The sequence below is a fragment of the Gorilla gorilla genome, chromosome 2 (assembly GCF_029281585.2).
Source record: "Gorilla gorilla gorilla isolate KB3781 chromosome 2, NHGRI_mGorGor1-v2.1_pri, whole genome shotgun sequence".
Classification (NCBI taxonomy): Eukaryota; Metazoa; Chordata; class Mammalia; order Primates; family Hominidae; genus Gorilla; species Gorilla gorilla.
In genome coordinates this window covers 125,016,240-125,031,751 of record NC_086017.1, presented here as the reverse complement: position 1 = coordinate 125,031,751, position 15,512 = coordinate 125,016,240, and the positions used below count along the sequence as shown (strand labels likewise).

At 43.7% G+C, this 15,512-nt stretch overlaps 1 protein-coding gene across 1 annotated transcript in view; it reads left to right on the top strand.

Annotated features, from left to right (window-relative positions):
- The window catches only part of DRD3 (dopamine receptor D3), a 70,923-nt gene that overhangs the window by 41,487 nt on the left and 13,924 nt on the right, over positions 1-15,512 (top strand). The window contains exon 5 of the mRNA XM_031009484.3: positions 9,793-9,935. Within this exon, the coding sequence (XP_030865344.1) occupies positions 9,793-9,935 (143 nt within the window). The remainder of the gene's footprint in view (positions 1-9,792; positions 9,936-15,512) is intronic.

The window sequence follows — 15,512 nt, the reverse complement described above, 5'->3', positions numbered from 1 at the left end:
ATGAGAAGGATATGGGGCAACCTGGGAAGAGATGAAATTGAAAAGGGGGATTGAGGCCAGGCACGGTGGCTTACTCCTGTAATCCCAGCAATTTGGGAGGCCGAGGCAAGAGGATCGTTTGAGGTCAGGAGTTCGAGACCAGCCTGGCCAATATGGTGAAAACCCATCTCTACTAAAAATGCAAAAATTAGCCAGACATGGTGGTGGGTGCCTGTAATTCCAGCTACTCAGGAGGCAGAGGCTGGAGAACCACTTGAACCTGGGAGGTGGAGTTTGCAGTGAGCTGAGACTGCACCATTGTACTCTAGCCTGGGCAACAGAGCAAGACTCTGACTCAAAACAACAAGAAAGAAAGAAAAAAAAAGGAGAGAAAGAAAAAAAGAAAGAGAGAGAGAAAGAGAGAAAGAAAGGAAGAAAGAAAGAAAGAAGGAAGGAAGGAAGGAAAGAAGGAAGGAAGGAAGAAAAGAGAAGAAAAGAAAGAAATAAAAAGAAAGAAAGGAAGAAAGAAAGAAAAGAAAGAAAGGAAAGAAAAAGAAAGAAAGGAAGAAAGAAAGAAAGAAAGAAAGAAAGAAAGAAAGAAAGAAAGAAAGAAAGAAAGAAAGAGGCAAGCCATATTGTGGAAAACATTGAATGTCAGGCCGTGGAGGTAATTCTAACTTTTATTCAAGAGGCCAAGGAGGCACTGAGGGATTTTGAGTGGGGCTTTACTTCTAGGGGAATGATTTTGATAGTGCTATGAAGGACCAGTTAAAAAGTGCAGCAGAATTTCAGGTAAGGGATCATAGGATCCTAAAATAAGTAGGAGGAAACAAGAAAGGAAAAGTAGGGGAAATTTTGAAAAAAAAAAACAAAACGGCAAAAGGTCTATAAACACCAACCTCTTGAATATGAAAGATTAGGAAGAGAAAGGAGTCAAACAGAACACAAGATTCCAGGAGAAAGATACTGTCAAGAAGAGATCACCATGTCAAGACGATTTGATGCTTTAATGGTTTGGTTTTTAACATCTGGCATAATAGGAACAAGTGGACTATCCAGGAAGTAATGTGATCTGGAGCTCAGGGGAGAAGGCAGGGATGTAGTTGGAGATTTAGGGAGGTTAGCACAAAGCTTCAGATTACTAACTTGGAGTCAAATAGACATGAATTCTAATCCTGGCACCGCCCAGTACTAGTGGTGTGGCTTTGACAAATTCCTTAAATACTCTAAGAAGTTGGAAATTGAAGATAACAACAGTACCTAAGAATTGTGAAGATGAAATGAGTTAATGTGTGTCAAAGCTTAGCACAATGTGATAAATTCTCAATAAATGGCAGATCTTATTTGGGTCACCTGCTGGAGCTATGAGATGGATGGATGATATTATTGGGAGAAGGAGAAGAGGTGGAAGGGGAAGTGGGAGGGAGAGAACTCCAAGGAGTAAAGGGAGGAGGCTTTTGACTTTTGGGAGGAGGCTTTCGGAAAGGACGTGAGAGAATGGGAGAGGGTTCGCTTTGTGAGGAGGGAGAACTGTGTAAAGAGAGCCCCCTCAGCCCTGGTAGTTCCTGAGCCTCCTCTCTTCCCTCTTGAGAGTGTGCCTATACACTCCACCCACCTGTATTCTTATGCACTTAGGGCTGTGGGTGAGTTTGTGCAGGTTGTTCCCTGCGCAAGGGTGTGGAAATGAAATTCAGCTATCACTCCCTTTTCCAAGCCTAGAGTTGGCCAGAAGAGGGTGCTTTTCTACGATCTGCCAGCCAGGAGAGGGCGCCTTTCTTTAATTTGCACAAGATCACCATTTTGCGGCCAGCAGCCATGCCTAACACACACCTCTAGTTTTTACCACTAAAAACGCAACCAACAAGAGTAACTTTGAATTGGCTTCTGTCCCACATAGGAAAACTCCGAGAATACACAGCACTTACCTACCTGAAGGGACCAGCCATGCCTTAGATCCCAAGCGAAAACGAAGCTCCCTTCTTGGCTCATAGTTCTATATGGGCCAATGAATTCTCACCAAACCTCAAAATGGAGCCCCCTCCTATTCTAGAAATGAAAACAGGCCTTGGAAAAGCTGGGTTCATTATTCTTCACAGCAGTTTGCATTACATTCTGTTCATGTGATGACAAATAGCTGGTCAATTCATTAAAAATGCAGTCATTCACGCAGACCTTTGGTCTTCACACAATGCCAGTCACCAATCTGACAAACTTAACCAAATGGATTCAGTATTTTTTGGTCATGAAGCCCTGATCTATAATAATGCTGTGGAAAGAGATATGAAAGAAAAGGAAATGATAAAAGGGTTTTTGAAAGCAAGTAATACTATTGTCATTAGATTCTTAGGCATAGCTCTGATGCTTGGATTAATGCTGCCTTTTCTTTTTTAAAAAGCAGAGTGGGAAGTCCTCGGAGCACAAGCCCCCACTCCTTTAGCTCCTTGCCTCCCCAGGGAGCCAGCCCTCCTCCCATCACATCCTGGGTCCAAACTAACTCAGGAAGAGGGCTGAGAATGTGTCAGAAGAGGAGGACACGACCAAGTGGTGAGAATTAGAGTCCTCCGAGAGGAGCCCAGGAATAATGCAGCCAAATTCATTCACCAGGGAGTTCTTTAAGTGGCTCTCAAATGGCACCCATCACACAGGCAAGCCTCCGCGTCTTTGCAGCGAGCACAATAGGTACCAGATGAGTCACAGGCACCTTGGATTTTTAGTTTGCATCTAAATAAGCACTTTATATTTGCAAAAGGCTTTCCAGTCATTTGCAAAAAGCTTTCTCCTTCAACAACTCCAGGAGGGGAGTCCACAGAACTAAAGATTTATTGAGCCCCCTGTCTGACCAAATAAAAGGTGGTGAAAAGCAGCCCTCACAGAACTCTGGGGCTCATTAAACCCAGGCAGGGAGTTAGAGTCAGGCCTTCCCACCCAGGCTGGCCTCTTTCCTCCTGGACTGCTAGCTTCCTAAAGAGCAACCCTTGTCAGTACACACACACACACACACACACACACACACACACACACACACACATCTCCCACCCTGGGACAGGGCTCTGAGATTGAAATCAAATTCTGCAAGGTACTGAGACCTTCAGTAAGTGACCAACCATATAGATCCTGCTCATAGGACCGGAAGTCAGAAGGGGCAACATCCAGCTCATAGAACCGGAAGTCAGAAGGGGCATCACAGTTATCTCATTTGAGCGGAAATGCTAAATGCTTGCATGAAGTGCTGCAGCCTCTTAGCACAGGTGTGGGACTAGAAATGGAATCTCCTGACTTTCCACCAGCACTCTATTACAATAAGTGACACCTTCATTGGTGAAGGTGAGGATGGGGCACCTATGTCTTCAATGCCCTGGCTACCTCTATGCTACTGCTAACTTACATGAGTCTGGAAGCAACAACAATAAAAATAGTTAACATTTATTTAGCATGTACTACGTGCCAGACACTAAGAGCTCTTCATTCATTATTGCTAACCTTCACGACAACCCAGAGAGAGAGATGTATTACCCTCACTATATAAATAAAGGTGCTGAGACTAGAATGGGTAGGTGAGCTTGCCGAGATCACACAACTGGGTGGTGCAAGAGTAAGGATTCAGGCAGCCTCTGTCTATTACAGCACACTCCCTTACTCAGAGATGCTGAGGTGCGAGTCTGGCTCTGGGCTCCCTAGTTATAGAGTCACACTGCCTGGCTAAAAATCCAGGCTCTACAGTTTAACAGCAATGTGACCTTGGGCAAGTCAATTAACCTGTCAGAGCCTCAGTTCCCTTATCTGTTTAGTGGAGATAATAACAACTACCTCAAAGGGTTGTTAGGAGGATTAAATGAATTAATATTTGTAAAGCACTTCAAATAGTGCCTGTCACATAGAAAGTGTCATGTACATTTTTGGTGGATAAACAAACAAATTTAATATTCCCTGATATCAGGAGGAAGGGGAAGACAACCATAAACTCACTGATATGAACAATCACTGATCCCTTGAGCTAGCACAATAATTATGACAACAATAAAAATAATAATACCGTCTTTTGAATGTTTAGTATTAATCACTAGGCACTGTGACTTAAAAAAAAAAAGGTTTACAGAGAAAATATCATTCAATATTCATTACAGCCTTTTCGGGCAGAAATTATTATCCCCATTGTACAGATGAGAAAATTGGATCTTAGAAAAAACAAACCACTGGCCCATGGCTACACAGTTCAGTGGTAGAGCCGGGATTCAGAGCTGATCAGTCCGTTTCTCATGCCCGCGGACTTAATCACCAAGCACACTGCCAGTGCTGGGGTCAGCGGAATCATCTACACCAGAAACGGCCCAGGGAGCTAAGAGCTCAGACACAAGGGGAGGGTCCCTGGCTCAGGGTCTGCAGGGGCGGCGCGCACAGTGCGAGGCTGGCAGGTCCGGGCCCGGGAATACCGCCGCGAGCGCAGCGGCCAGATGTTCAGAGGTGGCCCTGGGCCAAGCCTCTCTCTCCCGGCCAAGCCCAGCCCAGCCCTCCGGGTGCTTTGGCGCGGCCCTCGCCTGCAGTCGGTCACGTGCAATCGCTCCGAGAGGAAGTCAGAGGCTAAGCGGTCGGCCTGGGTGGGAATGCAGGGTCCCTGCAGGGCTGCAGGAAGCAGGGCGCCGGGCTTTCCCTCTCTGCCTCCACACAGAGCCTGGAGAGCCCCCAGGTGAGCAGTGAACTTCTCACCCCAGCCGTGCTGGCAAAGTTCTTGCTGCATTATAGTGCCCTCCGATGGCCAATTCCGGTACAGCCTCCCTGTCGCAGTCGGCTTATGACAAGCGGGGGCCTCATTTATTCTAACAGTTTAATCATGTTTAAAAAAGAGCAAGAAGAAAATTACTGTAACAGTGTTAAATTGTAGTCTTGTCTCTTACTTCTTATCCAAGTGAACAAAAATCTTTGTCACAGAAGTTTTCCCTAATGCAGACTTTCTCAAAACCTGTCTAATCATAAGATGCACTTGCTTGTTAAAAATACACATTTCTGTTCTCACTGATATGTGGGAGCTAAGCTATGAGGATGCAAAGGCATAAGAATGATACAATGGACTTTTGGGACTTGGGGGAAGAATCCCCAAGGAGGGGGATTCGAGAGAGGACTTGCATCAGATGAAGGGGAGCGGGGTGAGGGCTAAAAGACTACAAATATGGTACAGTGTATACTGCTTGGGTGATGGGTGCACCAGGATCTCGCGAATCACCATGAAGAACTTATGTAACCAAATACTACCTGTACCCCAATAACTTATCGAAAAATAAAATAAAATAATTTCAAAAAAGAAGAAACAAAAATGCACATTTCTGGATTCCACTTCAGAAGTACTAGATCAAAATCTCCAGAAACTAAGCCTGATATTCTGCATTTTAACAGGACCCCCAGGCAATTAACAGAATCGAGCTAATTGAGGAAACTCAGTTGTGGGCGCACACAGTGCTCTGCAAGCGGTAACCACCCTTGCCATGCTGACTTCACTGAGGAAGCCCTTGTCCCCCACAAGAACTCAGAGAGCTGTCGATGCCCTCGAGAGGGAGGAGGGCACTCAGGAGATTAACACACCTCAGGGGTGGGAGACATGGCTCTGCCACAATTTGCTGCAGAACCTTGGGCTCATAACTGACATCCTTGCATCTCTGCTTCCTCCTTTATGGGATAGAGCCAGGGTTCCCTACACTTGCTGGCCCACTTCATTCATGGAGCCTCCAGGGAGTTGCTGAACATTATAGCATATTTAGGAAAGTATATAACTCTCAGTGGTCTGCTGAAGCCAGCTTATCATGGCTAGCGAGAGCTGATTGGCAAAATTTTAGAAACTTTTTGAGTCCGTTATTAAAGCTTTGGTGGTAGCTTAAAATCGGCCATGGTGAGAGTATTGACACCACAGAAATTGGCAAATAATACAAATTAGGGCTTTTTGTAAACTACAGAGCCTGTTGTTAGCCATTTACCAGCACACCACTGAATACACAGAAGGGTCAGGCTCTTTTACATCAAAGGACATTATGCAAGTGGAAGGCCTGGAGAAAGTGAGTTACAGCATTCCTTCCCCTTGCTGTTCAGTCATAGCAGCAGCAGGACTCAAGGCTCAGCCCCTCCTCCAAGGTGCCTCATAGTTACCACTAACAGCGAGGCCCCTGTAGACATATTGTACTGGAAGCCCCCGGCAGAGTCTAAAGCTCTGAGGAGAGTCAGAGGCCTAGAGAAACACCAGCTGCTACTTGACCTGCTCTTGTATAAACCAAGGAGGGGATTTAAGAGAGGACTTGCATCAGATGAAGGGAACTAGGTTGTTGTAGCCTCCCAAGAAGTGGGTAGCAGGATCTTAATTTGACCTTATCAAATTTTTCCCTTTTGAGAAAGAAGCCACCTTTGTCATACAGCATGGTGTCAAGGCCAAGTCCTGCACAGTTTACCTTCATCTCAGAACTCACAGCTAACTGTAATCTGCCCTTTTGGGAATGCAAATGTTACTACTCTACAACAAGATGCACAAGAGGCAGATTCGGGCAGTGCTGGCGCATAGGAGCAGGGGAAACACACAGGAGGAGCCTCAGGAAGCCTTGCCCAATCCCTTCGAGCCCAGCATCTGTCCTTCCTTTCCTTAATCCCAGGCCTTGATGTGCACAACAAGGGTTAAGGAGGCTCCAGGTTCCTTGGAAACTGACAAGACAAAAAATGTTGAGCCATAGGTAGATCCAGCTTATACCTTAGATCCCTGAGCCTGGCCAGGATTAGAAGGGAAGGAAGCCTTCCCCTTTTACAGGAAAGGAGGCCTTCGTGACCCATGAGGCAGACAGTTAACAGTTTCTTATTACTTTCTTTGTACAAGGACCTATGGAGAATATCAAGGTTGTAAGAAGATTTGATCCTGAAGTAACTAAAATTATATGGAGCTCTCTCTCTCCAGCCACGAGGCAAATTCAGTCATGAGGCAAGACAGCTGCATGCAGGAGGGCATTGTAATTGATTTGCATAGAAGTGCTAAGAGTTCATAGTTAGAAGTCTCTGTACATGATGGAAAGAACTGGGAAGGTTGCTGGAAAGTTCATCTGAGATTAATGGAGGGCAAGATTGAGTTGCCCAGGGAGGAAGAAGGAATGATTAATTGAGCAAAGACACCAGTCTCTGACTATTGAAGAGTACTCATCACCAGGCCAGTGTGGCTGGAGCTGTGAGTGAGTGTCAGGATCAGTGGGAGTTCAGATTGGCAACGTAAGTTGAGGTCATGTTGGAGAAGGCTGAGCTTGGTTTATAGGTAAAAGACGAGCCATCAACAGTGTATTCATTTTCTATTGCTGTGGAACAAATTATCACATATTTAGAGGCTTGAACTGTATCCATTTTTATCTTGCAGAGTCTGTAAGTCAGCACTGTGTACACAGTGTAGGTAGGTTCTCTTCTCAGGATCTCTCAGGGCTGAAATCAAGGTGTAGACTGGGTTGTGTTCTCATCTGGAGCCTGAGGTCCTCATCCACACTCATTCAGGTTGTTAGGAGTATTCAGTTCCTTGCAGTTGCAGGACTGAGGTCTCTACTTTCTAGCTGACTGTCAACCAGTGCTGTTCTCAGCTCCTTGTAAGCCTTTTGCCATCTCCTAAAAAATGACCCTCTCCAAAACATAGCAGTTTGTTTCTTCAAGGCCAAGAGGATAATTTCTCAGTCCCCTTTAAGGGCTCACCTAATTAGGTCAGGCCCACTCAAGATAATCTCCCTTTTGATTAACTCAACCTCAACTGATCAGTAATCTAATCACAGGAGTGATATTACATTATAGTCACAGGTTCAGCCTACACTCAACGGAGGGGATTATACGCGGCAGAAATCTTGGGGCCATCCTAGAGTCCTGCCTATCTCAGATAATTTTCAGCTGGGGAGATGGGGAGACGTGATGAAATTTATTTTTGGAACCTGGCAGCAGGAGACCAACGAGGAGGCTGTAGCCATCATAGAAATCAGGTAGCAGGAAAGGGATAGGTGGATAAATAAATGGGGAAGATATCGCAATGGATAAATTTACAGGACCTGGAATGTTCCTCCCCCTTCTGACCTCATGGCTGGCTCCCTCTCGTATCACTCACTTCCCTGCTCACTCTGTGTTAGTTTTACCTCCTCCCTGGTTCTCTAACACATCACCCAGCATATTTCTTTCATGGTACTCTTCATTTTATGTTAACATATTTGTTTCCTTTTTTATTGTTCATTCACTCCACTTAACTCTAAGCTCAAAGAGAACAGGGACAATGTGCCTTTTGCACACCTCTGAATACCTGGAATGAGGCCTGGCATATAGTTGGGACTCAATAAATATTGAATAAAGATTAAATGAATAAATGACCAAGGCTGAGCACGGTGCCTCACGCCTATAATCCTAGCACTTTGGGAGGCCGAGGCGGGTGGATTGCCTGAGTTCAGGAGTTCGAGACCAGCCTGGGCAACATGGTGAAACCCCATCTCTGCTAAAATACAAAAAATTAGCCAGGCATGTTGGCAGGCGCCTGTAGTCCCAGCTACTCGGGAGGCTGAGGCAGGAGAATTGCTTGAACCCGGGAGACAGAGGTTGCAGTGAGTTGAGATCGCGCCACTGCACTCCAGCCTGGGCGACAGAATGAGATTCCATCTCAGAATAAATAAATAAATAAGCAAGCAAGCAACTTATATGAAAGGGTCCAGGGAGAGTCAAAAGGTCTAAGTATTGGGTCTGGATGTCTTGAAGAAAGGCAGTAAGTGAAACCAGATTGAGAGGTTTGGGGAGTTGGGGAGATCTGTTTTAGACATCTTGAGTTTGAGTTGACTGTGGAACATTTGTCCAGCTAAGTCCTACGGGCAGCTGGAAATGCTGGTGAAGAATTGTCACAAAAAAAACACAACGATGTCCAATAATAGTAAGGAACTGGGCTTTGGTTATGTAAAAGAATGAAAACTGGATTTTAAAATAAGCTTTCATTGGACATTCCTCATTTCTATTTTTAAAACATCTACTACTTAGAGGAGCTGTCACAATGAAGGTTATAATTTATATTAGGATACAAGCAGGAGGTAAGTATCCTCTTTAGGTATGTTCTATCATTGTCTGAAAACCTGCAAGAGACAGTAAAGGCACACAGACCAGCACCCAGAGTGTTCAGAGTGAAGGGTGTGTGACAGTAAGGCCGGTTATGCTGGGCGATCAGGTAGAACCGATAAAGAAGCTCTCCAGCAATCCAGTGATCCTGTGTTAACTTTTTTATTCTTCCCTTTCCGAGTTCATCTCCCTCAGTAAGTTCTTCATTTATCTTATCTCAACCTTTCTGCTATTTTCGACCTTTCTGCTTTTCTCTCTTCCTCTAACTAAATTATATTTCTCATACCATATGTATCAACCTGATTATTTCTCTACTAACTTCTTTCATCTGGTCTTTTGAAAAGTTCCCCTCACTGGACTTGGTGGCTCACGCCTGTAATCCCAACACTTTGGGAGGCTGAGGCCAGAGACTTGCTTGACGCCAGAGAGTTGCTTGAGCCCAAGACTTTGAGACTAGCCTGGGCACCGAAGTAAGACCCCATCTCCACAAAAAAATAAAATAATTAGGCAGGCGTGGTGGCAGCACAGGCATATAATCCTAGATACTCAGGAAGCTGAGGTAGGAGGATCTGATTCCAGGAGTTGAACTGCAGTGAACAGTAATCATGCCACTGCACTTCTGCCTGGGTGACAGAGTGAGACCCTGTCTCCAAAAACAACAACAACAACAACAACACAGAAAGAAAAGTACCCCATTCCATCTCACCATGCCTATCCCCTCTCCCCTTGCTTTTTCAGGTACACTGCAGTGGTCATGCCCGTTCACTACCAGCATGGCACGGGACAGAGCTCCTGTCGGCGCGTGGCCCTCATGATCACGGCCGTCTGGGTACTGGCCTTTGCTGTGTCCTGCCCTCTTCTGTTTGGCTTTAATACCACAGGTAACAGTGATGGCTTCACTTCTAGCATCCATGTGATTCACAGCACAGCTGAATGACTGGCTGTGAGTTGTGCTCAGCCCTGAAATTTCTGACCCCCGGTCAGTGTACTTTGCAATTAAATGAGAATGCCACAGAATGCAAAGCTTTGGCCTTTGTGGGTTATAAATAAAATATAAAGTAAAACCTCATCAATTATTGGCACAGGGGGTAAAGTTCTGCCCCAATTAATGAAAAGTCTGGCTCATCTTTATTTTGAAAGAAATGTCATTGTATTCATTTGCAGAAATGTACCAGTTAAAAAAACCAAGATATATATTAATAATTCAGGCAAGGTTTGCTAATAAAAAGATAACAATTCATAACAGACCTACAATGCAAAATAACACATTGTAAAAGTCTTATAGTAGGATATATACTTCTAACTTTTTACTCAATAAGAATAATTTCCAATTCTTCAGAACTAACCAGTATAGATTCCCAAATTCCTGGAGAGTATATTTTCTATTTTTAATATAAAAATTATGGGTATGATGGTTGGCGCATGGTACATCTCCTGGGTGGATGGATGGATGGACAATGTATATGTCTGAAATGCTCGGGATTTTAAGCATGACACCAATACCTCAGATGAATCAGTGCCTTCTGTGTTTGTACCATGTCCATCTTTTAGCCTCACTAATTTTTTTTCTTTTTCTTTTTCTTTTTTTTTTTTTTTTTTTGAGACCAGGTCTCGTTCTGTCACCCAGGCTGGAGTCCAATGGCACAATCTAGGCTCACTGCAACTTCTGCCTCCTGGGTTCAAGCAATTCTCCTGCCTCAGACTCCCAAGTAGCTGGGATTACAGGCACCCACCACCACGCCCCACTAATTTTGTATTTTACCCTGTTGGCCAGGCTGGTCTCAAACTCCTGACCTCAAGTGATCAGCCCACCTTGGCCTCCCAAAATGCTGGGATTACAAGTGTGAGCCACCGCGTTCGGCCAGCCTCAGTAATTTAACATGTCGAATGAAAGGTATTAACCCACATAGTAACATGATGGGTATTGACAATATACACTGCGTGCTAAGGAAAAACTGCTTGATTAGTGTTCCAGTGGTCATCTGGATTTCTTATTTTGTCCATTTGAATTGATTTATTCAATGCCTATATTCCAGGTTTGTAAATGTCTAGTATATATGTACTAGTCACATAGCCATGTGCTTGTGTGTATGCAGATATTATATGTAACATATTACATATAAATACAGGCAAATTCTAACTTTAAGTAATCTTCCAAGTGTCATTTGCTGGACAATGATTTAGAAGTCAAAATATATTTTGGAAGATAGGTATAGGCTCTGGAGTAAGTAAAATCTAAGTCCAAACTCCAAATCAAAGTCCAGACTTACTAGCTGTCTCTCCTTAAACAAGTTACTTAATTTCTCTGAGTTCCTCATTGGTAAATGTGGGATAAAATTACAGTGGAGCATACACTTGAGTGAATTAAAATATGTAAACTTGATCTACATATTTAGTTAAGACTTTTTAATATTTATTTTTATATATGACCCCCTACAAATGAGCCCAGCAATTTTATCTCTAAAATTATATGTTCCATAGGAACTCTACAATATATGATATATTACTATATGTACCATACAACTTATTACTCTGCAGGGTTATAATAAAACCATGTATATCTTTATATGTGATTCAGATTTTCAAGGCAAATTTGGAGTCTATATAATTTTCACTTTATTTATTGACTTTAGAATCTAAGGCTACATATAACTGCACTCCAACTTCTTCAGAGAGATTTTTGCCATTAAATGAGGATTAAATTGGGATAACATATGTAAATATGCCAAGCACGTACCGCCTACTCAAGGCTGGCTTGTTTCTCTGCCACAGTAAAGGGTAACTAGCCAACTTATCAACAAATATTTGCCTGTTCAACCCAGGCTATTCTCAAAATATGGTGAGGTTATCTTTGCGTTACTGTTTACCACTCATTACTTTGTTATTTTAACTGAATGACACTTTATACACACAAACATGCTCACATTACCCAGTACAAAGCAACATCCCTTAACACAGCTATAGAGGCTGACTCTGTGGCACTAAAATATCATTTTTCGTGAATGCTAAATGTGCTTTATGAGTTAGTCTGATAACTAAGTCACCTTCTGTAACCTTGTTTCTATATGAAAATGCATTCTTAGTTGGAAATTCTAGTGTGGGAAACTCACCACTGCTAGACCAAGGCACTGCTTACCCGCTAGCCAACAGCAAATCCCTGCCAACATCTGCTGGGCTGGCTGTGGTTCCCCTGACTCATTCTTGGGGGAGGCGGTCTTATTCACTCTCACAGACACACCACACTGGAAACAGTTGAAACAATCTCAAAATCTGACATTAGACTGAGTTCTCGGTTAATGTCGACATCCAGAGTGAAGAAGAATGATGAATTTGCAGTATTGTTGCCCCCAGTGAGATCATTATTGTTCCAGAAACAAAATTCAGGAAAGTTTTTTCCAAAAGGATTTTCAAGTATAGAATTGAGAAGGCAGAAAAGGCCTGTGACTTAGTATGTGCGCTCTCACTTCTCTCTCGTCTCTCACAATAGCTCTGTCTTTTACATTTAAGTTTATTAATAGCACTCTAGCAAGCCTTCCAATTACTCATATATTGTGTTAAAGTGTCAGGTTCCACTGTAAGAGCTCAGTAGATATTAGCTGGTGTTATGGTTGTTATTATTTATTGGAAAAGTTTATACATCAAAATGTAACTATACATCTGCAGTCGTAAGAGTTCTGCTGATGGTTTTAGAGATCAGTTGCCCCTTCCTAGAACACAGTTAGGGGACTTAGTAAGTGAAGCTCAGGCCCAGCTGTCCTCCTCTGCCTCAAGCTGACCTTCACTGTACAGCTTCATTATCTTGATAGATGTGGGTTCCTGCAGCAATTCTCTCATCTATAAGGAAGTTCCCAACTTCATTTGAAAGCCCAATATAAAGGACTCTTCTCAGTCATTTTTTCTACTCCTTCTGTGGAAAATCAAGGGGGAGAGGGCAGGATCCTGCCAATAACACCTGATATTGGAAGCAGCTGGACTTTCACTAATAGGTGCAACACAAAAAAAGAACTTTCTGGCAGAGCTCTTCTTTTAATGCCATGGGCTGCCACACGCAATTGTGAATTATTAGAGAACATAAGATACAGAAAAGTTGAACTTCAGTCTCTTCCAACTTGGAGTTGCTCCTGTTCTCAGATGAAAGGTCAATATGAGGCAGGGTTTTGGGTGAGAGAGTTCCGAGGCGGGGGCCTGGCTGGCCAGGGTTGCCTTAACTCCCAGCAGAGGCCCAGCAGTCTAGGCAAATATCACATCATCAACAGACCCTGATACAGCAGAGCATGGTGTGCCGGTGCCAGAGGAAACTCTGAAGATCCCTGAATGAGCAGCCCAACCCTTTCATTGCATAGATAAGAAAAATAACTAGTATATAAATTCCTGCTAAATCAGAAAGCTATTGTGTTATTTTTAAAAATCTAGAATGAATAAGCAAAGAGTGAATAAGCTGATGATAAGGGTTTAAGAAATCTTCAAGGGAGGAGAAACTTAAAGTTAAGAAAACTCTATCAGCTGGCTTGATTTTCCCTTGAAAGAAGCAAATGGAGGAGTGCTATTTATTTGATTTCATCAATAGAACATCTCACCTAGTTTTCAGAGCACTGGAGCTAGGTTGGGGGAGGGGGAGCTTAGTTGCACAAAAAGTTAAGAGAATAGTAGAAGCACAAAATTAAAAGAATAACAGGCCCATCCTAAAATCAGATTCATTGGCACCGCATGTCTTTGGAATCAAGCTGGGGTCAAATCCATCAATGAATTTGAAGTTCGTGAATCTTTCAAGTAAACCTGCTCTGAGCCAAGCTGTTCACATCATGGTAGGTCTCAGTTTCCCAAGACAGCCTGCAAAAGCCTCATAGATGCCTTTGCCTATTTCACCCAGCACAGTGCTTTAAACATAGTACGTACTCCACAAAATTTGTAGAATGAGTAAATAGATGACTCTTCATCATCATCCTTTCTTCCTGAAATGTTGAGATTAGTTGGGATAAGCATCTCTAATCTCAGAGGAGGAGTAACCTCCCCTCCCCCGGCACAGGCCTTCTCCATTATCCTCTGGTCAGTGAGTGCTCACGTGTTTATATAAAATGCTCATTTGTACATTTTGCTCATTTATTTATTATTTATGCATTTGCTCAATGACTATTGTGCTAACAAAACAACACTCTTGCAGTTAAATCATCAAAACAAGGCACCTCATCTCCTGGGGAAGTGTCAGCTTCTGGGGGGCATTACTGCCTTCCTTACCTCTTTGGTACACAGCAGAGAAGGTTTCAGAACTGCTGCTGTCTGGTGCATCACTCTGCCCTGCCAACAGGACACACAACCAGGGCCAGGCCTGCTGGGGGCTGGGGCAGGCCCTACTCATTGGCCACCCACCTCCAGTGTCACTCTGCCTTCAATGGGGACATTCTGGAAGAGGCTGCAATGCTTGATCTAAGGAAGGGAAGCTATTTGCTTAGATAGGGGAGGAAGGAAGAGATGGCAATGCAGGTTCTGTGATTATATGTGAGAGCCTTCGTTGACTAGGGACCCTGAAATAGCTATATGCCCTCTCAACTCTCTCAATATTTTTAATGGAGAAATAAATGCTTGCACATAAAACATTCATAAGGTGTCCATGAGATACATACATACTTATATGTAGGTCTCCCTTCTACCCCAGATTACTACATTCTCCCATCTCCTTCCCTAGAAACAAACATTAATATTCTTGCAAGATAATGCTTGCAACAGTGTGCATGTCCATACACAAATATGTTTATGTATGTGTATGTGTATTCATTATTACACAAATAGAAGCATACCATACCCCTATCTGACCCTGACTTTTTAAAAGAAGTAGCTCATATATAAAATTTAGAGGTCAGCCTCCCAGAACCCAGAGTGGGTAGGAAAAGGTAGAAAGTTAGGTGGAGGGACCAACAGGGAATATCCAGGACACCAAGGATGGCAACAAGATGGGCAGTGCCACCCCACTGGCCTCTTCTCACACGTGAGACATGTGAAACGCCTCCTTATCACAGGCAGGGTTTAAAACCATAGTCAGACGCTGACAACAGAAAAGCAGACTTCAGAGAAGGAGCAGATCACCACCAACATGGCTCCCTAGAGATTCTGAAAGACCACGCACTGCCACCCTATCCCTCTCCCCAACTCCATCACCCCCAAATACCAGCAGATGCCAATTTGGTGAACTACGCAGAGCCTATGAGCCATTTTCTTTTCTTTTTTTTTTTTTTTTTTTTGGAGACAGAGTCTCGCTCTATCGCCCAGGCTGGAGTGCAATGGCGCCATCTCAGCTCACTGCAACCTCTGCCTCCTGGGTTCAAGCGGTTCTCCTGCCTCAGCCTCCTGAGTAGCTGGGATTACAGGTGTGTGCTACCACACCGGCTAACTTTTGTATTTTTAGTAGAGACGTGGTTTCACCATGTTGGTCAGGCTCATCTCGAACTCCTGACCTTGTGATC